This window comes from Borostomias antarcticus (genome assembly GCF_949987555.1).
Source record: "Borostomias antarcticus genome assembly, chromosome: 12".
Lineage (NCBI taxonomy): Eukaryota > Metazoa > Chordata > Actinopteri > Stomiiformes > Stomiidae > Borostomias > Borostomias antarcticus.
Window position 1 is genome coordinate 21,662,344 of NC_140245.1, and position 22,500 is coordinate 21,684,843.

The 22,500-nt window shown below is 48.7% G+C and overlaps 4 protein-coding genes across 6 annotated transcripts in view; 2 read left to right on the plus strand and 2 right to left on the minus strand.

Annotated features, from left to right (window-relative positions):
• The window catches only part of itsn1 (intersectin 1 (SH3 domain protein)), a gene marked incomplete at its 3' end in the record, with an annotated part of 65,393 nt that extends 51,691 nt beyond the window's left edge, over positions 1-13,702 (minus strand). Inside the window, exons 1-5 of the mRNA XM_084446925.1 lie at positions 13,558-13,702; positions 1,527-1,586; positions 1,323-1,418; positions 828-891; positions 335-495 (exon numbers count right to left, since the gene is read on the minus strand). Coding sequence (XP_084303051.1) covers positions 335-495; positions 828-891; positions 1,323-1,418; positions 1,527-1,554 — 349 coding nt within the window. The 5' untranslated portion in view covers positions 1,555-1,586; positions 13,558-13,702. The remainder of the gene's footprint in view (positions 1-334; positions 496-827; positions 892-1,322; positions 1,419-1,526; positions 1,587-13,557) is intronic.
• Positions 13,703-14,003: 301 nt separating this feature from the next.
• cryzl1 (crystallin, zeta (quinone reductase)-like 1) lies at positions 14,004-17,800 on the plus strand. Of its 3 annotated transcripts, none has more exons than XM_084447293.1 (12): positions 14,004-14,400; positions 14,557-14,634; positions 14,793-14,865; positions 14,961-15,005; positions 15,113-15,181; positions 15,268-15,401; positions 15,514-15,625; positions 15,908-16,006; positions 16,102-16,211; positions 16,675-16,780; positions 17,169-17,224; positions 17,478-17,800. In XM_084447293.1, the coding sequence occupies exons 1-12, from the start codon at positions 14,335-14,337 to the stop codon at positions 17,508-17,510; spliced, it is 981 nt and encodes a 326-aa protein (XP_084303419.1). In that variant the 5' UTR covers positions 14,004-14,334; the 3' UTR covers positions 17,511-17,800. The 3 variants fall into 3 exon arrangements, with proteins under 3 accessions (XP_084303419.1, XP_084303417.1, XP_084303418.1); XM_084447291.1 differs by having other exon boundaries at positions 17,179-17,268; XM_084447292.1 differs by having other exon boundaries at positions 17,179-17,224.
• A 670-nt stretch (positions 17,801-18,470) lies between these two features.
• setd4 (SET domain containing 4) lies at positions 18,471-21,513 on the minus strand. The gene is made up of 11 exons (XM_084446488.1): positions 21,428-21,513; positions 21,133-21,228; positions 20,655-20,692; positions 20,292-20,380; positions 19,957-20,193; positions 19,695-19,884; positions 19,409-19,583; positions 19,195-19,279; positions 18,997-19,077; positions 18,781-18,904; positions 18,471-18,698 (listed from the first exon to the last, which is right to left on the minus strand). Exons 1-11 carry the CDS (start codon positions 21,501-21,503, stop codon positions 18,531-18,533), a joined length of 1,359 nt encoding a protein of 452 aa, XP_084302614.1. The 5' UTR covers positions 21,504-21,513; the 3' UTR covers positions 18,471-18,530.
• Positions 21,514-21,976: 463 nt separating this feature from the next.
• cbr1 (carbonyl reductase 1) overlaps positions 21,977-22,500 on the plus strand; it is a 3,407-nt gene continuing 2,883 nt past the window's right edge. Inside the window, exons 1-2 of the mRNA XM_084446672.1 lie at positions 21,977-22,071; positions 22,248-22,500. The exon at positions 22,248-22,500 is cut by the window's right edge and continues 33 nt beyond it. Of these exons, the coding sequence (XP_084302798.1) occupies positions 22,254-22,500 (247 nt within the window). The 5' untranslated portion in view covers positions 21,977-22,071; positions 22,248-22,253. The remainder of the gene's footprint in view (positions 22,072-22,247) is intronic.

Below are 22,500 nucleotides of genomic sequence, written 5' to 3' on the forward strand. Positions count from 1 at the left end.
ACAATTGAGTTGGGTTCTAAGTTGGCTAATGCTACACCCCTCTATCAAGTTTCGTGAAAATCATTCTGGTAGTTTTTGTCGGCTGTCGCCAGGTGGGGGACAATAATAAGAAATACAATTTAAAAAAAACAGTTACAATAGTGTTCTATGCAGCTTCGGCGCTTGACCTGTAATAAAGCTGGTTTGAATATGAATACCAGTCTGTCTGAGTAAACACACACCGAGGGTAAAGTCCAGGCTGGGATACCATGGTGAGCTAGGGTGTGGTACCGAGCTATCCTTCCCAGGTGTGTAGGTTAGGGTTAGTGTGTGTGTGTGTGTGTGTGTGTGTTACCGAAGGGCCCCTGTGGAGGGGGAGGCAGGGGGGCCTGCTTCATGGAGGGGGGGAGCGAGGGGGGGAGGGGATGACCCTGCAGCTTCAGCTTGATCAGCTTCATGGCGATGGAGAACTCCTGCATGTCCATCCGGCCATCGCTGTTCATATCTGCCAGAGCCCTGGAGACAAGGAGGAGGAGGGGGAGGAGGAGGGAGATGGGGAGGAGAGAGGGAGGTGAGAGGAGAGGTGAGAGGGTGGAGAGGAGATACAAGGAGAGAAAGAGGGGAAGATGGGTTAATAATGAACTACCTTCTACCATAGAGATCATAAAAATATATAGAGAGAGATAGAGGAATAGTGAATGGTTTTATGAAAATAAAAGAGAGAGAGGGAGGGAGAGAGAGGGAGAACTGGAGAAAGAGAGATGTAGAGAAAGGTAGACAGAGGTAGCGGGACAAAGTAACTACAGAAGGAGAGACGTACAGAGAAAGAGTAAAGCAGAGCGGCTCACCATATTTGGGCGAGGATGGGCGGGGCCAGCCCAGACTGGAGGAAGAAGTTCCTGGCCTGGTCGCCTAGGAGAGACAGGATATGACTGACTCCCCACAACCCCAACTATCGCCTCACACGCACTGCACTGTGCTGAGACAAGCATTCTCACTTCTCCACTGGCCCTAGTGTGTGTGTGTGTGTGTGTGTGTGTGTGTGTGTGTGTGTGTGTGTGTGTGTGTTTACAGGTCATTTCTCGGTGACTATAAAGTTGACGTGACTTTAGCTTGCAAAACTAACCTAAGTAACTGGTTTAACATGCCTAAACTTAAACTAACTCTAATTGAATCATTGACTGCACTGAGTTTCAGCATTTCCTCCAATAGATATCTCCAGTGAAATCTGTTGTTCTTTGTGATGAAATGGGGACTTGCCCAGGAGATGGGCTGCTAGTGTGTGTGTGTGTGTGTGGGCGTGTGTGTGTGTGAGGGGGATGGGCCGGGGCTCAGAGACATACCTGTGATGTAGCCTGCAGGAGTGGGCGTGAGGCTATGGAACTGCTGATCATGTTTGACTCTCTCATCAACTGAGATCACCCAGGCATCCAAACTCCCTGGTAGGTAGGTAGACACACACACACACATACACACCACATAAAGCTCAATTGTGTAGATGTGATTAAAAAATAAAGTTCCATAAACACACACACAGTAGCACTCACCTCCAAAGGCTGTGGGAAACTGAGCCATGATTCAGTCAAATGCAGCAGAGCTGCAAACACCTGGAACAGTACACACGCACGCACGCACGCACGCACGCACACACACACACACACACACACACACACACACACACACACACACACACACACACACACACACACACACACACACACACACACACACACACACACACACACACACACACACACACACACACACTGTAGTTATCAGTCTGTCTGCACACACAGGAACAACCCTGTTGTGTGTGTGTGGGGGTGTGTGTGTGTTTGGTAGTGATCAGCTCTGTCCTCACATGGCCTCCAGTCGGGGAAAAGACAGAGATGGAGTGAAGGTGAGAAAGAAAGAAAGACAGACAGACAGACAGACAGACAGACAGACAGACAGACAGACAGACAGACAGACAGACAGACAGACAGACAGACAGACAGACAGACAGACAGACAGAAAGAAAGAAAGAAAGAAAGAAAGAAAGAAAGAAAGAAAGAAAGAAAGAAAGAAAGAAAGAAAGAAAGAAAGAAAGAAAGAAAGAAAGAAAGTACAGGCTTTCTTCCAGCTGTGTCAACATGTCTGCAGGAGGCCCTCTCTCTCTCTCTCACACACACACACACACACACACACACACACACACACACACACACACACACACACACACAGAGGCTTAGGTATTTTAATCAGGTCCAGACCCCACAGAGGGCGGAGGTATTTTATTGTCACAAAAACACATCTATAGCCCATAATGACATGTGACAGGAAGTACAGTAATGCAGCAGGAAACGGACCAATCATTGAACATTTGTCTGTCCTACTACACACACACACACACACACACAAGCACACAGCAAGACAAAGTGTGAGGAGACAGAGCTGCCGTAGTGACTCACCCTCCATTCATTGCTCTCCACTGACACACACACACACACTGCTCACTCTCCCTCCCACACGCAAGCACAACACACACACACTGCTCACTCTCCCTCCCACAAGCAAGCACAACACACACACACACTGCTCACTCTCCCTCCCACACGCAAGCACAACCAACACACACACTGCTCACTCTCCCTCCCACACGCAAGCACAACACACACACACACTGCTCACTCTCCCTCCCACACGCAAGCACAACACACACTGCTCACTCTCCTCCCACACGCAAGCACAACACACACACACTGCTCACTCTCCCTCCCACACACAAGCACAACACACACACACTGCTCACTCTCCCTCCCACACGCAAGCACAACACACACACACTGCTCACTCTCCTCCCACACGCAAGCACAACACACACACACTGCTCACTCTCCCTCCCACACGCAAGCACAACACACACACACACTGCTCACTCTCCCTCCCACACGCAAGCACAACACACACACACTGCTCACTCTCCTCCCACACGCAAGCACAACACACACACACTGCTCACTCTCCCTCCCACACGCAAGCACAACACACACACACACTGCTCACTCTCCCTCCCACACGCAAGCACAACACACACACACACTGCTCACTCTCCTCCCACACGCAAACACAACACACACACACTCCCACACGTGCACTGCCCCTCACTCTTTCCTAACCCCCCCCCCCCACACTCTCGCTCATTCTCGGCGGGTGACAGAGGGTCTGTTTTGTTCCTATGACCTACTTTTGCTCCTTCACACTCTGATGCTAACGAGACTCCTCCCCCTCCTGCTGTCTTCTCCTCCTCCACTACCCCCCAAACCCTAACCCTAACCCCCCCCCCCCAGAAAATCACACCCAAATCAGACCACACCCAAATCAGACCACACTCAAATCAGACCACACCCACATTAGACCACACCTACACTAGGCCACAACCACACTAGACCACGTCCATGTTAGACCACACCCATATCAGAATGAGGTCTATTTGATGCAGCTTGCCCTCATGCTAATATACCTTAGTTTGAGGCTTCTTATTTGTAATGACCAGAACGGGTGTCTTTTTATGATTTATTCACGAACATGCAGCATTTACATCAGATGATGAACAGCGGACATAAAACAGTGGACTTCGCGTCCCTGCTAAATGGAGCGCACACACTCAACTAGAAAAAAGAGCGTTAGCTAAACGTAAGCTACTTCCAAGCCACTTCCTGTTCTGTTGACCTTCAAAACAAAAGCATTTTAAGAGCAAATACGTCCAAGTCAACATTGTATTAATTACCATTACCAGGTTCCTCATGACGTCACATATTTAACTGTAAATACTGTAAATAACACTTTAACCAAATACCTTTTAACTAAATATGACTTGCCCTTATGTATTTATCATTACCCTTATTTATGTATGTAAATAAAACAATTCACAACATCCTCCCGCCCAATGAACGATTGTTCATCATCTTTAAGTAATCTCTAACGGATATATCAACTGAACAGGTCTCTTCAACAAACTGCCCGTAATAGTACGAACAGTACAGGAACGAATAAGTCTATCTCTCTCTGGAAACAGTTCTGTTATCCTGCCCATTTTCCAGGTCTGCCTGGGCATGTTGTCCTCTCCAATCAAGACGTCTCCCACTTTAAGCACTGTGGGTACAGGTGTCTCACACTTGTGAGCCGATTTCAAGTCCATCAAGTAGTCCTTCCTCCAGCTGTTCCAAAAGCTGGTTAAAAGTCTCTGCCAGTATTTCCATCTCGGCCCATGTCTTCTCTGCTCACGTTGGTTGCCTGAGATGGCGGAACCATAGTCTTTGGTGGCAGGGAAGTTAGTCTTTTCCCAACCAAGAAGTGAGAGGGTGTGAGGGGCTGCGGCTCTGACGTGTCACTGTCCACATAAGAGAGAGGCCTGGAGTTTAACACAGCCTCTACCTCAGCAAGTATGGTTATTAGCTCCTCAAAGTTTAGTGACGCCCTCCCTAGGGTCCTCTTTAGACATGTTTTTACAGATCGTACGAGTCTCTCCCAGAAGCCGCCCCACCACGCAGCTCGTTCGACGATAAACTTCCAGGTGATTCCCTTGTCAGTGAAGAATTCTGTGAGCTCTGATTGACGTCCACAGGTCTTTCAAATCCTTGTCTGCTCTTTTGAAGGTTTTGGCATTATCTGAGTACATGATTTTGCACAGTCCTCGCCTTGCAATAAACCTCTTTAAGGCTAAGAGAAAGCTTTCAGTGGTTTGGTCTGACACTAGCTCTAAATGTACTGCCCTGGTGACAGCACAAGTGAAAAGTGCTATATATGTTTTAGACTGACCACTAGACTTGACATATAATGGCCCTGCAAAATCTACCCCCGTAACCTCAAAGGGTGGGGACTCAGTAACCCTGTCTCTGGGTAGTGGAGCTGTTACTTGCTGTGCTGATTTCACTTTCAGTCTCTTACAAATGTAACAACGTGAAACACTTTTCTTCACCAACTGTCTCCCCCTTAAAACCCAGTACCTTTCTCTCACCTGCACTAGTGTATCTCTGGCCCCAGAATGCAACACTCTCTCGTGACAGTCCTGAGCTAGTAGCTCAGAGTATCTGTGGTTTGTAGGTTGCACCCATGGGTGTTGTTCCCTGAAACTAAGATCTGAGTGCTGTAGCCTGCCTCCTACACAAATAAGTCTGTTCTCATCTAGAAATGGTTTCATGTCGCTAACCTTTGACTCTCGCTTCACATCTTGACCAGATTTCAGCCGACTGATTTCTTGGTTGAAACTGTGCTCTTGGGTCACTTTTACCCAATACACTTCTGCTGCTGTGAGCTCTTCTGCAGTTAACTCTCCGTGAGTTTTTTGACTTGATCGGGCATTATCTATGAACCTTTTCACCCTTGCAGTTATTCTCAGCACCCTTTTCAACCTGTGCCTATCTAGGTCTAACAGTGGTTCAGCTTGTTCAGTGCTAGCAAACTGTACTACAGCCTGGTATTTAGACCTAAGCTCAGTGTTTTCCTCATTTGCAACATAGTCCTCATCAACGCTCTCTGTATCATCAGATGACAGTGAGGTCGGTCCGCTCCACCACAACTGGCTCTGAAAGAGGGTCTCGACGCTCTGGCCTCTGGTTGGCAAGTCCGCTGGATTGGTTTTGCCGCTGCAGTGAGACCACAACTCTGGATCTGTGAGACTTTGTATTTCAGTCACCATTTGCCACGAATGGCTTTCACCTTTGCGCTGAGCTACGTATCCAATGCAAAACGATCATGGAATCTGTCCACATGTTAAGCTGATTTCCTTCCATGTTCAGTGTCTTGAGAAGATTGTTCCCTAACCTCGCTCCGATCAGTGCACCCATCAGCTCCATGCGAGGTTATGTCTTTTTTTTTTATGGAGCCACCCTTGACTTGGATGCCCCAAAGGTTGTCACAACTTCTCCCTCATTCTGCCCTTGCAGATAGGCAACAGCGCTGTATGCCTTCTCACTAGCATCGCAGTATACGTGCAGTTTGACTGCCTCTGATTTGGTCTGTGTCTCGATTTTGTACCATCTTGGAATGGCCACTGGTGGAGCTTTGGGAGCTCTTCGCACCACTGGTTCCATCGTTCAGCCATGTCTGGAGGGAGCTGCTCATCCCAACTAGGGATGGGCAAACGATCAACATTTCTTTATCGATAATTGAAAGAATTAACAATCAACTATCGATTAATTGATAAGCTTTTTTTTCCATTAAACCAACGCCTAAGGCAGAAATAACAAATAAAGCATGTTTCCTTTAAAATAGCCTTATTTCTTGTGTTCTGATAACATTAGCCTACATTAGGCTGTCCACTCATGCTGACGCGATTGCACTCAAAACGGCATTCAAACTAGACACTTGAGTCCAATAACAATCCTCTTAAATAAACAGGGCAGTGAGTAGCATATTGTTTAACAACACATCTTACGTTAAATAAATTAAAATATATCAAAAATAAGCTAACATTACTCACTAGCAGTAACGTAAATTTTTTTAAATACTCACACATACTGTAGGAGGATGACTGAAAACGTAAACATTAGTGTCCTTAAGAGCGTCCAGCTTTAACTTTAATCCAGTGAGAGCCTAGTAGGCCTACTGGTTCTTGTTCAGAAAGATGAGCATATTAACATGCTCAGGGTGAGACGCGAACGCAATCTGGTGACAGTCAGGCCAGCCGCAGAAAACTCGCTCTGAGGGGACCGAGGTTGCTGGAATGCAGAGGTAGGTTTGCGCTAATTTGGCCAACCTGCAGTAAGCCGTGTCGCCTTTTAAATAAAAATGATCCCACGCCAAACTTCGTTTTGCCCGCTTCGTCTTCAACATGGCTAGGCTGTTCTGCTGCTACTGGACTGGCTAAATATTAATATGCATCAACTATACCGTTACTTCAGGAACCTGTTGCGTCATCGCGTAGCCTACTAATTCAACAAATACATTTCTCACACAGAACGTAGACAAACTAATTTCCACTGAATTTATTCATGATTATCGAGCACATTTCTTTGTGATCGACCAAAATCCTTATCAATCAATTATCGATCTTCGATCATTGATGTCCATCCCTAATCCCAACTGATTCCTCTCTCCCACAACTCTTGGAACAGGCATTTTACTCGTATGGTGAATGGAGTTAGAAACCCAATTGGATCAAAGATACGAGCTGATGTCTGCAGAACACTTCTCTTTGTGTCTTCTTTACCTTTCAACATGTTTAACAGCTCCTTCAGATCAAACACAAAGTCATCCTTCTCTGGTCTCCATACTAACCCCAGGACTTTCAGCACCTTCCCTACAGAGTCCGTTCCAGTTGCCTCCTCCACTCCATTTTTTGTCCACTTTGCTCTCAGTTCTGGTGAATTTGTTACCCATTTGCGCAGATTCATTCCTGCATGGGACAGAATCTCCTTTGCTGTTGTGGTTACTGAAAGAGCCTCATCCACATCACTTGAGCTGGAAATGAAGTCATCAATGTAGAGTGACTCTCTCAGTGTCTGCACTGTCTTGGACTGCTTTGTTTCATACTGCTTGATATGGTTTCTTATTGTTGCAGCTAACAGGAACGGACTCGGTGCGACTCCAAAGACCACTCTGTTCATTCTCATCATGCGCAGCTCATTTTCACAGTCTTTGTTTGGCGGTCCATGTAGCCACAACAACCTAACTGCATCTTTGTCTTTTGGCGCTAGAGCCATCTGTAAGAAAGTCTTGGTAATATTTGCGGTAAAGGCTATCTGGTGGAGTCTGAATTTAATTAGCACATCTAACAGATTTGGGTTGAGGTTTGGCCCAGTCAGCAAGCTGTCATTGAGGGATGGGCAGCCCTCCTCGTGAGATGATGCATCAAATACTACTCTCAACGCAACTTGGTAGCGGCCATCTTTGTATGTTGTGGTCTGCTCAAAACTCTGAAGTGACTCTGCTTCCTCTGGGCTCTGTGTTTGCTCGTTAACAATTCCCAGTGACTCTACTTCCCAAAAGGCGTGCAGTTGTTTTGAGATCTGTGTCCTCACCGAGACTGATGTGCATGCAAGCAGCATCAGTTACACTAGACGATGAGACTGGCCCTTGCAAAGCCCAGCCAAAGCTGGTCTCCACAGCTACTAGTGTTTTTGTTATCCTCTGGACCTTACCGGACACTACTTGCCAGTAATAATCTGCTCCTATCAATACTGACAATTCTGGGTCATCACTCTCCAGAGGAAAATCAGCAAGCTGCAGACCATGTCTCTACCTCCTCTTGGATGGGTACACCTGGGATCTTTATGACAGCACTGCATACTTGAGGGGTCTCCACTGCTTCGATCTCAACTCTTAGCTGTGTATTCCACACGTTCTCCAGTGATACTCTCACTATGTTGAGCTGTGCTCAGAATTCTCAACACATGCTGGACAGTCAAGGTACCAAACCAGACAGTACTGGAGGAGGCCAGGACGGGTATGTAAATCTGGATCACGGTTGTCTGCCGCAGACACTTACTTAGGAGTCTTAGGATGTGTGCATTGGAGGACAAAGCAAAGTAAGAATTTCATTGTGTGGTGTAACCACTGTGTCTAACCATGCACATGACAATAAACTGTGTGAAAAAGTGTGTGATCTGAGGGATCCCCGCTGAAGATTAGACCAATGAGGGTGTGATCTGAGGGATCCCCGCTGGAGATTAGACCAATGAGGGTGTGATCTGAGGGATCCCCGCTGGAGATTAGACCAATGAGGGTGTAATCTGAGGAATCCCCGCTGGAGATTAGACCAATGAGGGTGTAATCTGAGGGATCCTCCAAATACTGTTGTTAGTATAGAGTGAGTCGGCAAAGGACAGAGCATGTCGCACCCACGCAGCAGTGTGGGCTTCAGGGCTGAGGGTCAGGGGGTCAGAGGTGCACACGCCCACCCGCACATTCTGCTTCCTGTCTGTCAGGAAATCAGCGGTGGTGACCCACTGACAGATGAACTCAGGCACACTCATGCCGGGGATACACTTGGATTTCCTCCAGGATTTTGATGATTTTACTGTTGCAGTCAGAATCTATCGCATACTCAGAGAAATCCTAGCGTCGCAAGGCCAAATCAGGACTTTAAGCACTATAATTTGCCTTGCACTGTCTCCCCTTCTTGTACCTGCACCCTGTCCTATGTGGTCTCCATGTTATGCACCAAAACAAATTCCTAGTATGTTGTAAAACTTAATTACATAGCAATAAACATTTCTGATTCTGAAGTCGCAGTGTGAGAAAGTCAAAGATCGAAGACTAATTGCTCCTAGCATTCTAACGACGAGGCTACGGCGGCCTCCAGACAAATTTCTGGCAAGTCAGAAATTTTCGCCGTGGCTTGTGAAGTCTGAGTGGTGGTGCTCTATGACATGACTCTGCACAGACAGCACAGCCCCCCAGAACCAGCACTTCAGCACAGCCCCCAGAACCAGTGCTTCAGCACAGCCCTCCAGAACCAGCGCTTCACCCAGAACCAGCGCTTCAGCACAGCCCCCCAGAACCAGCGCTTCACCCAGAACCAGCGCTTCAGGCCATTTTAGAAAATGACAGCAGAAAGAAAGCCTGCTGTTCATGTCCAGTGGTCCCGGCCACTGGAAGAAAGATTGGTTGAGCTTTGGAGGAAACACAAATGTTTTACTTCTCTGTTTCCTACAGTAGCTTGACAGAGGGATAAGGGAGAACAGTTGGAAAGAGATCATCTGTTTTGATTGCAATCGAGGTTAGTCTCAGGTCTCAATGAATTCCTCAATAAAGTGCCTTACAGTACTAGGTAAGGAGGAACCTTTGTGTTGTTCATGGTTGTGATTAACCATGATTAATCAGTCTATTAATGTGATTAACTCTTTTTTTTTCATCGATAGACAGCAATAATTGGGATATACTAATATTTTTCTAGCATATTAAAAAGAATGGTAGTAAGAAATTGGAAGGCTGCCATTGACGGAAGGTGTCTTCCAAACACTTCCTGAAGGAGGCAGGATACACACATTTGACAAAGCTTCTTTTTTTTTTTTTATACCAAAATCACCCATGCCCACATGCATAAGCCAACCAAATGTGCGCCAGTGACATGCACTCCTCTCCTGGTGGGGAGAAGTTTTTAACTTGACTAAGGTCTTGAGACCCAAATGTTAAATAAAGTATTTTTGCAAGTACAGTGTGCTGGAATCCTCTCTCTTAGCCCAAAAGGGAGAAGTTTGAAGAGGGGAAATTTTACACAATGACAATTCTGTCATAAATGCATATGCTTTCTGTTAGATAGGCTTTGAATGAAAAAAATAATGAATGAGCCAATGAATGTTTTTATAATCATTAGCTCCATAAATGGCATGGGGAATGGTTGGTGGAAAACAATCATAGCCAAAGGATTTCTCTTTTATCATCAGTACATAAGATGTTTTCACAAAACTTCAGCAAGACAGTTATTTCTATCTATCCTATAAACCTGTTGGAACTGGATGACCGCTGGAAGAAAAAGTCTCGCTTAGGAGCTGGAGTTGGCATGAGGTCGTCAGAAACTGTCATGGCAGTTTATGATGCAGAAGTGAACAATGTGCCCCGATAGTCTTCTCCTTGCTCGCTCGAACCCTCCACTCCTCTCAGATAGTTCCAGGTAGAAGATCGGTAGTGAAGGAGTGGAGGAAGAGAGGAGATAGGAAAGTATTTTGAGACGCACCCCAGCAGTCCTCTCAGGAAGACTGAAGCTGGAAGCAGCAGGGATGATGTCATCATGATTACAACATCGCACTAAGGACATGCATGCTCTTCCTCTCTTCTCTCCTCATCCTCTATCTTCTCCCCCTCCTCCCTCCCTCTATCCTCCCCCTCCTCACTCCCTCCATCCTCTCCTTGTCCTGTGTCTTGACAGGACTGAGTGAAATTTCAGCTGAGATAGCGAATAAATAAGCACTGTTACAGAAGCCCTACGGTTCAAACAGACACAGGATATTTAAGTATGTTGTGTGTGTGTGTGTGTGTGTGTGTGTGTGTGCGTGTTGGATTAGTGTTATGAGACTGTAAGGATGATAGTGAGAGTGTGTTAGCTGGGCCTAGTAGCAGCAGATGTGTGTCAGTAAGCCCCCCCCACCCCCTCCAACACTAGGCTTTGGGATGCAGTGGGGGGCTGCGGGGCTTTGGCTGGTCCACTAGTCAGTCATTCTTCAGCCCAGTGGTTCTCAACCATTCATGTTGCCAAGGCAAATCTAGCTAACCCTAACCCAAAAAACTTGCTATTAACACTTAACTTAGCTATTAACTTAACATTACCAAACCACTACTACGACCTTAAAGCCCAGCTGAAACAGACGTTTGAGATGATCTAACTTCCGTAGTTGGACATATTTCCGAGTCAAACAGGCTATAGGGGCGGTGCATAACGTTTAGAGGAATTTGATTGGAACATCAAGTGGGCGGGTTATAACAACTTTAGACAGATTGGATAGACAGGCAGTGTTGATTGACAGGTGAATGTCATGAGATTATTGGGGTTAGGGTGTTTTTACAGAAAGAAAAAAATCATAGGATTTGATATAAGACTACAACTAAACTGAAATTTAAAAAAAATAAGAAAAAAGGAATATTGTTAAACAGGTGGTGACCAAGGATGTGATCCAAAATGGAAACAAATGCATTTTTGATTTCATGGCATCTTTAAACTTAAACTTAAATGGCAAAGTACAAAAACTACAATGTCAATAAAAGGACGCCGATAAATTGCATGTCATTATTTATTTAATTGCAACAACTCATCAAACAGAGCTGAATGAAGTTTACATCCCTAAAGTTTAATCTTGGCTTTTAGTTCAGAATGACCATTGTAGGCATCATTTCCTCATAGCCAAGGTAACGGCATGCCCCCCTGCTGTGCTGCTGGGAGTCTGCAGCTGCATCCCTCACTCACATGGAAACATTCCCTGGACTTATCTGACATTGAAAGTACTTGTGTTTTGTCTATGTCTCAGTAACCTGGAGTTACTCCACCAGGATGGATACCAAGCTGTAAATCAGACCTCATGACTCCCTGGCTATCAGCAGCCACACACACACACACACACCGCCCACCAGTAGCTGGTTACAAGACGACCGGTGTGTGTGTGTGTGTCTAAATAGGCTGAAGTCAGACAGACAGGTCAGTGTGTGTGTGTGTGTGTGTGTGTGTGTGCGCGTGTGTGTGCCTGCCTGCCTGCCTGCCTGTGTGTGTGGTTAGCCTGTAGTCCTGCAGTTCATCCTGAGGGTCAGCAGCACCAGGCTGTCAGCTGGTATTAATAGTCGTCTACTTCACATGTCCATCTCAACTCCACACACACACACACACACACACACACACACACTACACAATGAATTGAGAGGGAGTCTATAACTAGTAGACTCCTCTCCTCTCCCAGACCCTTCCACTACAGACAATGTCAACGCAAGGTTGCCCTCGCCATGGTGCCAGCAGCCTGGGTGACGCCACTGCCACCATAACACCGCGGCATCCACACACACACACTCCCATGTGCCAGTCTGTCCATCAGGCTCTGTTGAGGGTCAGCGTAGACCTTCATTCCTGAAGAGATGTGAACCAGATTAGGAGGATAGGATTGCTGAACACTCCGACACCAGAGTTTACCGACACCCCCCCCCCCTCTCCTCCGCCTTCTGCTGCTCTCCTCCCCAAGCACGGCTGTCAAAACACCAGGCGCCCCCGCCCTAACCCCCCTCTCTCTAGCTATCTAGCAACTCTCTCTCTCTCGCACACGCACACACACACACACACACACACACACACACACACACACACACACACACACACACACACACACACACACACACACACACACACACACACACAGCTACGTTACTGTTCCGTGGGAGATAAGAATTTCAGACTAGACTGATAAATCAGACTGTTGGCATTACTACAGCCGGCGACACCATAGAGATCAAAAGCATCATCTTCCTACCAAAATAAGTTAACTAGCTAACAGTTACGTGGGCGTATATCTCCATGAGCGACACTAGCTCGCCGCAGGAAATCAAAATCGACACAGTAAGCATCTTGCGCGGATGTCACCTTGCGCGACCAGTTGACCACGTAGCTTCCCGCTTATCTCCGCTAGCCACTCAACAGAATTCAACCCCGAGTCAACACTGGCCCCGGTGACCGGTTAGCCAGCCAGCTAAGCACTGCTAGCTAACGTTAGCTTCTAGCTAGTACAGTACCAGCCAGCTACCCATCGTTGGCTCGCCTGACACCAGTATTTATCATTGGATTACCATTGCGGCAAGCTAACAAGACAGCACATCATGATGTTAATTGGAAACTTTTTTTTTTTAAATGCCACTTGAATTCCATGTTACGTGGTACCTTGTTAGCTATACTAGCCACATGAACGCGCATGAACAGTGAAGATCGATAATCAGTGCAGCGCAGAGATTCCTGGCCGTCTTGTGTGTGTGTCCCTCTGCCCTCCCCGACCACTCTGCCTGCCGCCCCGCAGGGAGAGACGCTAGCCAGATGAGCTAGTGCTAGCTAGCTACGATAGGCTAGACATCTACTGCTTACAATAGCTAGATTCTTTCACATTTTCCTTCACTAAATATTTTTCTTACCTCATTGTTCTTTTCCCATGCTTTGATAATTAATACGCTGGTATTGCGTGTCACAGAACTCGTTGAATTCAGTTAATTCCCCCAACGATATAAGATTTAAAGGATATTTTCCTAGTGATTCCTGTCTCCCTCCGCCAACGGCCTCCGCTCGAGCCTCGGCTACACCAGTTGGAAGATGGGGTAGTATCGCGAGAGGTCGCCGTCGTCTGGAGGAGCAACCCTGTCCAATCAGCTAACGATGAGATGTGATCGACGTGAAACTAAGCGAATCATAAAGGTTGAGATGTTATCAAAGAGTCCTTCTATTGGATTAGATTGAGTACATTGATTTTGATTGACAGGTCTTTCGGTCAACGTGATGACAGGAGTAGGGAAATCACGCACAGAAAACGACCAATCAACACATCAGTCCCAGTCTCGCGTAGCAGCAGTAGGCTGGCCGACGGGAAAACAAATTGGCTATTTTGCTTCTGTAGCTCGTAGCTAGCTAGGGGATTTGTGATAGCCGTCATTATTTAGTGAAAATACTAGCAAGCTACATACATCCATTCTGCTCGAGAACCGGAGGGGCGATTGCAAGCTGCTAGCTAGTCAGAGCTTCCTAATAGGAAGGAATCCTATGGTCAAGCTCAGAAGCTGTGACTTTAGCCACTGTCTGTATGTGTCATTAGCTGCTAACGTTAGTTTGTCTGCTGCTGTTAGTAAACACCCTGTACAGCTCCCAGAGATTCAACATTCATCTCTAGCTAACCTGGACCACAGAACAGCTGTTCCGACATGAAGGGGCTCTATTGCAAGTTGGGCCAGAACGCTGGCGAGCCGAAGTTCGTCATCCAGGAGACGGTATGGGGCAGCTGCAGTAATATGTAAAATATCATACGCCAGAGCTACTCTGACACACCCCGTGACTGTGCAAGCTCCAATCTGCCAGGGTGCCTTCTCCAGTTATACATACGTGTGTGTGTGTGTGTGTGTGACCTGTACCGTCTGGTCCGCCAGACTGTCCCCACTGTGCTGGCCAGCCACGAGGTCAAGGTGCAGGTTAAAGCATGCGCACTCAGCCCCCTAGATGTTAAGGTAAGTCAGAATGGTGTCACAAATGTGCTTTCAAATGTGTTTATTCCATTATATTTAGTATTTGTCATATATGTATAAGATACAGGTAATATGTTACAGATGTATAGTTCTGTGGGTTAGTAGCTTGTTTTCAGACGGCCTCTCTCTCTCCCCACCAGCTGCGTGAGGACCTCCACTTGCAGAGGGATCTGTCTCCGGTTGGACGGGAGGTTGTAGGCATAGTTCTACAAGGTATCTTAGCAACAGCTAGCACCGTAACTGTGCGGTGATGTGGTGCCCTGTAGTAGCAGTCGCCATAGTAACAGTGTGGGTGTATGTGTCTGCAGTGGGACCCAAAGTGACCTTCTTCCAGCCCGACGACGAGGTTGTGGGTGAGTCACCATGCTGGTTGTTATAGAAACCATCCGTTTCCTGAGGGCTGTCACTGTAAAGATGGCTGCCATGACGGCTGACTGACTGACGCGTGTGTGCCGGGCAGGGATCCTCCCACTGGACGCAGAAGTGTCAGGGCTGTGTGACGTGGTCGTCATCAACGAGCATCATCTGGGTAGGTACAACACACACACACAGATAAACACACAGGTGGGGTGTGTGTTGGCTGCGTTATTGTGTGTGTGTGTGTGTGTCTTCCAGTGCAGAAGCCAGAGAAGGTGAGCTGGGTGGAGGCAGCGGGCGTGCTCTCTGACGGGCTGCGAGCGTACACGGCGCTCCACACGCTGGCCCGCATGGCGGCCGGACACACGCTACTGGTGCTGGACGGCGCCTCGGTGGGTCCCCGGGGCAACGCGCCGGGCAGGGGTGGCTAGGGGTTCCGCAGGTGTCCTGTTGTCTTCTAGGGGTTCTCCTGTGTGTTCTGAGCATTTGTGCTGCGCGTTCCAGGCGAGCGGCGTGTTGGCGGTGCAGCTGGCCCATTCCCATGGCGTGCGCGTCCTGGCCACCGCCCACTCTGCTGAAGACCACGCCTTCCTGGAGCAGCTGCGTCCCAGCGTGGGTGAGGAGGGAGGGAGGGAGGGAGGGGGGAGGGCTTTCTTCTTCCCAAATCCTAACTTCCTGTCTCTGCTCTCCGTTCTCTGCTCTCACACCTCCTAGGAGTGCAGGAGTCTCTAGTAGGTCAGTCTGTCTCTGTCTGTCTCTGTCTGTCTGTCTACCCGTCTGACTGTATCTGTCTGTCTCTGTATGTGTGACTGTGTCTGCCCCTCTGTTTACATGTGTAGTGGTCGGTCTGGGTGTTATATGCTCTTCATACTGTTGCTGTGAATGTGTGCGCGTGTAGCCAGGGTGATAGGGCTGTGGGACAGTAAGGTCGACCTGGTGGGGGCGTGTCTGGAGGAGACCGGAGGGCTGGGCGTTGACATCGTCATCGACTCTGGAGGTGAGGACACCTGGAGGACACAGAGTTACACTCTGTCTGTGTGTGTGTGTGTGTGTGTGTGTGTGTTGTTGATGATGATGATGTGTTTCCCAAAGTGCGGCTCCAGGAGGAGCCAGAGGCCAGGACACTCCTCCCCCATAAGCATGACATCATCACTGTGCTGGCGGTCGGAGGTCACTGGGTGACATCAGAGGACAGCCTGCAGGTAGGTACTGAAAACCCAGTCTCCTCTCTCCATGGCTTCAGGTATAAAACTGTCTTTACTTGCATTCAGTCGATGCAAAAACCTCTGAGGAATTCTCTGAGTAATTCCTTCAGATCACATTTATACAGGTACAGCAGCACATCAAAAGGCAGATAGTGGTGGGTACTGGGTACAGGTCACTGGGTACAGGGTACTGGGTACAGTTCATCAAGGCCACATTTCTCAGGACATGATGTGAAGAGAGCATTGATGGATCACAAAAGGAAAACGATTAATGAAAAGTACAAAAACTTTTGACTGATTGACTTCTACAGTACACACTCTCACCCACACACCCTCACTCTCACACCCTCACTCACACACACCCTCACTCACACACCCTCACTCACACACCCTCACTCACACACTCTCACTCACACACTCTCACTCACACACTCTCACTCCGTCCTCCCCTCTCCCCCAGCTGGACCCCCCCGACAGCCGGTCGCTCTTCCTCAAGGCCGCCTCCCTCTCCTTTCTCAATCAGGAAGTGTGGAGCTCCTCCTGCGCTCGCCAGGGACGCTACCTCCGTATCCTTAAACCTCTGACCTAACCACCTATCACAGACCTGCCTGACTTTAACCACCTATCACAGACCTGCCTGGCCCTAACCACCTATCACAGACCTGCCTGACTCTAACCACCTATCACAGACCTGCCTGACCCTAACCACCTATCACAGACCTGCTTGACTTTAACCACCTACCACAGACCTGCTTGACTTTAACCACCTTTTAACCACCTATCACAGACCTGCCTGACTCTGACCACCTATTACAGACCTGCCTGACTCTGACCACCTATCACAGACCTGCCTGACTCTGACCACCTATCACAGACCTGCCTGACTTTAACCACCTATCACAGACCTGCCTGACTCTGACCACCTATCACAGACCTGCCTGACTCTGACCTTAGCGACCAGCAGACATCATGAAGGACATTGTAGAGAAGCTCTCCACCGGAACCCTCAGGTACACTAGAACCCAGAATACATCAGGTGCACTAGAACCCTCAGGTACACTAGAACCCAGAATACATCAGGTGCACTAGAACCCTCAGGTGCACGAGAACTCCACTATGATTCTAGCATCCACTAGAACTCAGAATTAAATACTTGAAATCAAGGGGGGTATTAGATTAACCCATATAAGATTAACCACAGAAATGTACAGGCCAGAATACACCGTGTAAAAGCTGTGTGTGTGCGTGTGTGTGCATGGACAGGCCTCAGTTGGAGGAGCCGGTGCCTCTGTATGAAGCAACTGTTTCCATGGAGATGGTTCAGAAGGGCCAGGTGAGGAAGAGGCTGGTGGTTCAGCTCTGACTGACTACAACTCCCAGCAGGCCTCTGGCAGCCTGGCACTTCCTCGTCCAGTAGTTCCTGCTCTACCATTCCCCTCGTCTCTGATCAGCTCTACCGAGGATGAAACTATATTACACTGTGTATGACTGTGAACAATAAAGTTTGTCTTGTTTGTATGAAGCATGCTCTGTGTTCCATGTACTGGGGTGAGTTCAATCTGAAAACAGTGTGTACTGTTTTGCTACGATGTCCAGGTTGAACAACATGTTTCCTCGAAACTGACTTTGAGGTAGGTTTTCTCTCGTTTGGTGGGTGTGTCAGAAGTGTTACCCAATCAGCAGACTGATAAATAAACCCTGGCTGCGTTCCGAATCGCATACTTCTACTTCTTACTACCAGTACCTACTACAGCTGCCCTTAGAAAGTACGTACTTTGCAAGCAGTAGGCATCCAATTGGGACATACTACCTTGTCATAACATTGCGCCTTGAAATTAGCCCACATCCGTCGCTGTCCATAACGCGACATTCGTCTACAGCTGTCAACTCGCGCATGTGACGCACATTACCGCTGCGCAAAGGATTGTGGGTCAGAATAGCCAGAAAAGCCTGCTGGCGTGCATACTGCAAAATACGACCGGATGTAGTAGGTCATCCTGGTACTTTTGCCATACTGCATGTGGCATACTATGTATTGGGACATACTACATTCTGTTTTGGCATACTATATAGTAGGGTAGTAGGCGATTCGGAACGCAGCCCCTGCCTTATCTTCTCAGCTACCATAGGTGCAACACTTGTGTAACAGTGTTCAACGCCCCACCGTTTCAATAAACGTTTGCAACGTTTTGTCGGGGCTGAACTTACCCCTGGAGAGGGGGAGGAAGAGGGGAGAGAAGAGGGGGAGGGGAGGAGCTTTTCCCTGTGATTGGAAAGTCAGTGATGATATTGACCTATAAGAGATGTTTGTGGGCTTCACTCCGTGTGGTTGGGTGTTCTGTCCTGTTGATGTGGCGCCCATCGTGTCTGAAGACACTGCAGCACATCCATGGAAGCTCCCAGAATGCCTTGCTCCTCTCGCCGCAGGCTAGCCACGACCTCCAGCTGCTCCCTGAGGGGCCGGCCAGCCTGCTGCCTGCAGAGCTGCGCACACACACACACAGGTATGGAACACAGATACAGTCAGAGTACACACACACATCTGTTAGTTAAAAGTCAGAGGTACCTGCTCCAGGGCAGTCTTGTTGTCTGCTAGCAGCAGTCTGCAGATGTGAACAGCCATCTGGACGCTCTGCTGTTCCCTGTCATCACTCACTGCTGCCCCCTGCAGGACACTCCTCCATTGGGGGCTGGCAGACATACACACGCATACACTGGTAAGAGCATGTAGAGATCAGATGTGTGTGTGTGTGTGTGTGTGTGTGTGTGTGTAGGGTCTCACTATTGCGGAGGTGTGAGAGACAGCAGCCTGAGAACAGTCATCAGCTTCCAGGATGGTCCCTCTGAGCTGAAGGTCAGATTACTGGAGAGGAGAGAGGTTATGGAACACTGTTTATCAGTTATGGAACACAGTTTAGGATCTTACCGGTGTGTATGATCTTACTGGTGTGTAGGATCTTACTGGTGTGTGACATCTTACTGTAGGAAGTCATTCTTTCTGAGGAAGACCAGTTTCTGTTCCAGCTGACCTCTGCCTTCACAGCACACACTCTGCTGCAGGAGCCCTGAAACACGCACGCACACACACACACCATCAGACAGAGACACACAGTTGACACACAGTTGAAGTAGTAAGCTAAAGGGCGTGTCAGGGTAGCTTGGGGTAGCTGATGTTGCTAGGTGATCCTCCTCACCTTCCTCCACATACACCACCCCGTGGGGGTTGCCGGGGACGACGAAGCCGTACTCCAGCAGCAGGCGCTGGTTGTCATGGGGACCGTAGCAGATGAAGGCCTGCTGGAACCTCTGGCAGCCCTGCGTGCTCCGCACCTCATAACACCTGGACACAGAGCTGAAACCAGCCTGCACCTACACACACAAAAACAGCTTTTTAGATACTGACACTATTTCCGTTTGGAAGCTTGTGTATTTGCGGGTGTCATTGTTTATGTTTGGTGTGTGTGTGTGCGTGTGTCTGACCTGTACATTGGGGTGGTGATTGAGCAGGTCCAGGTATGGCGCAAGGGCGTAGACGTCTTCCTGTCTGGACAGGAAGTGGCTCTGAGGGTGCAGCATGTAGACGGTGCGAGTGTTGACGCTACACCAGGCCCAGAGTACCGCCTCCTGAGAGAACACTTCCTCCACGCGCCCAATCAGGGGCTGCAGGGACCTGCCCCAGCCAATCACAGTCAAGTACAGACAGGATGCACACAGCAACAGACAAAAAAAATCAATAGTTCACCTGAAGAAGTCCAATGAGGAGGCGTGGAGCTCCTGGACTTCCTGTTTCTGCTGCAGGGCCCGGCCCCTCACCCCACCCGGCAGCAGGCTGATGACCTCATCAGAGAAGTAGGCGGGGCATGTGTAGGAAGTGGGCAGGACTTGGATGTAGGGCAGCCAATCAGCAGACTCTCCCAGGTGTCTCTCACAGATGAGAAAAGAGCATAGGGCCAGCAGAGGAGACACACGAGGCTTCCACCTGACACACACACACACACACACACACACACACACACAGCAGTCAATACCCAGAGCGATGTGTGTGTGTGTGTGTGTGTGTGTGTGTGTGAACAGTACCTCTTGATGTATGGCCCCAGGTAGCTGCTGAGGACGGTAGTAGTGGTCAGCAGACAAGACTCTGGTAGGGAGATAAGCAGCTCCCCTGGCTGGACCCCACACACGCACACACACACAGCCATTACATTAGACAGGAAACAGACACACACACACAGCCATTACATTAGACAGGAAACAGACACACACACACATACAGACAGCCATTACATTAGATAGGAAACAGACACATACACACACACACACACAGCCATTACATTAGACAGGAAACAGAAACACACACACACACACAGCCATTACATTAGATAGGAAACAGACACACACACATACACAGAGTATAGATACAGAGTACAGTGTTGAACTGACCTGGACAGTGTTGAGACTGAGCAGACCTCGACCTGTATCTGAGAGGAGAGACACAGGAGGAGAGAAGGAGAGACACAGGAGAGGAGGAGAGACACATGAGAGGAGGAGAGACACAGGAGAGGAGAGGAGGAGAGACACAGGAGAGGATGAGAGACACAGGAGGAGAGGAGGAGAGACACAGGACGAGAGGAGAGGGAAGTAAAGAGAGTCAGAGCAACCGGTAGACGGGCTACATTACAACATCTGACTCTAATACCCACCTGAAACAAGCACTAGGGAGTGTGTACTAAAGCACTAAGTGTGTACTGGAGCACCAGGGAGTGTGTACTAGAGCACCAGGGAGTGTGTACTAGAGCACCAGGGAGCGTGTACTAGAGCACCAGGGAGTGTGTACTAGAGCACTTGGGAGTGTGTACTAGAGCACCAGGGAGCGTGTACTAGAGCACCAGGGAGCGTGTACTAGAGCACTGGGTACTACCTGAGAAGAGTGTGGGCAGCAGCCATCTGGAGCTGAAGCCTCGACCTTGCAGCCACCTCCTCAGAGACACGACATGAGGCTCATGACACAGCGTCACTGGAGGCAGTACACACACACACACACACACACACACACGGATCAGACCACTGACACAAGACCCCTTGCCTGTAGTCACAGGGCGGGCAGTCACTCACACTCACTCACACACACACACACACACACACACACACACACACACACACACACACACACACACACACACACTGTGTGTGTGCTGCTGATCGGGTCTCGGTACCTGATTGGACAGATGTTGCTCTGCTCTCCCGTTCCCTCCTCTTCCTCCTCGCTCTCCTGCCGCTCCGCCGCCCCATAGACAGCCACTGTCTGTCTGTCGGTCGTAAACTTGCAGCATGAGGACGCGTGAACGCGCGGGGTAGCTTGCTGACAAGTTGTTTTGTTTTCTTTACTGCATATCAGTCTCTCTATTCGCATAGTGTAATATATCACTGTAACAATGCGCTATCGGCACAGCAGACACAGCGCTCAGTGCTCACCCACTTGCTCGGCTGGCGAAGGGAACTATCAGCCACCCTGGAGAAGCCTCATGGTGGGTTTGCCTGCTACTACGGAAGCCCGCGGGAGCCAGGCCACGCCTGGGGTGAGTTCAATCTCGAAACGTTCTGCACCGTTTTGCTACGATCTCCAAGTTGAACGACATTTTTCCTGAAAACGTTATGACATGACACGTGTCAAAATAAACCAAGCCCTACCTTCTCATCTGCCATAGGTGCATCGCTTGCATCACACACGGGCTTTCTGAACGCACCACCATTTCCGTTTCGATGACAGGTGTAACCGGGTTGCACCGTTTTATCTGGTCCAGTGATCGTTCTGTCTGGATGTCTGTTCCCGAACAAAACCGAAAAATCCCTTTGAAAAGTAGGTGGACAATTGAATTGTGTTCCAGAGAACTTTACTATCAATATAATACAGCTAGTGCCGTTTGCTTTCTTTACATCTTGTCTGAATAGAATTAGATGAAGCAGCTAGATAGTTAGCTAACTAAACGTTAATTGACTTTCTGGCTGATCGCCTCGGTAACGCTGTCGTTGCAGAGCGACATGTCCAGAGTTGCTCTCGTTACCGGATCCAACAAGGGGGTCGGGTTCGCCGTGGTGCGCGCGCTGTGTAAACAGTTTACCGGGGATGTGTATCTGAGCGCTCGGGATGATGGCCGGGGCACGGCGGCAGTGAACAGCCTGGTTGCAGAGGGGCTGAAGCCGCTGTTTCTCCAGCTCGACATCACCGACCCCGCCAGCGTGCGAGCTGCCCGGGATTTCTTCAAGGAGAAGCACGGAGGGCTCGACG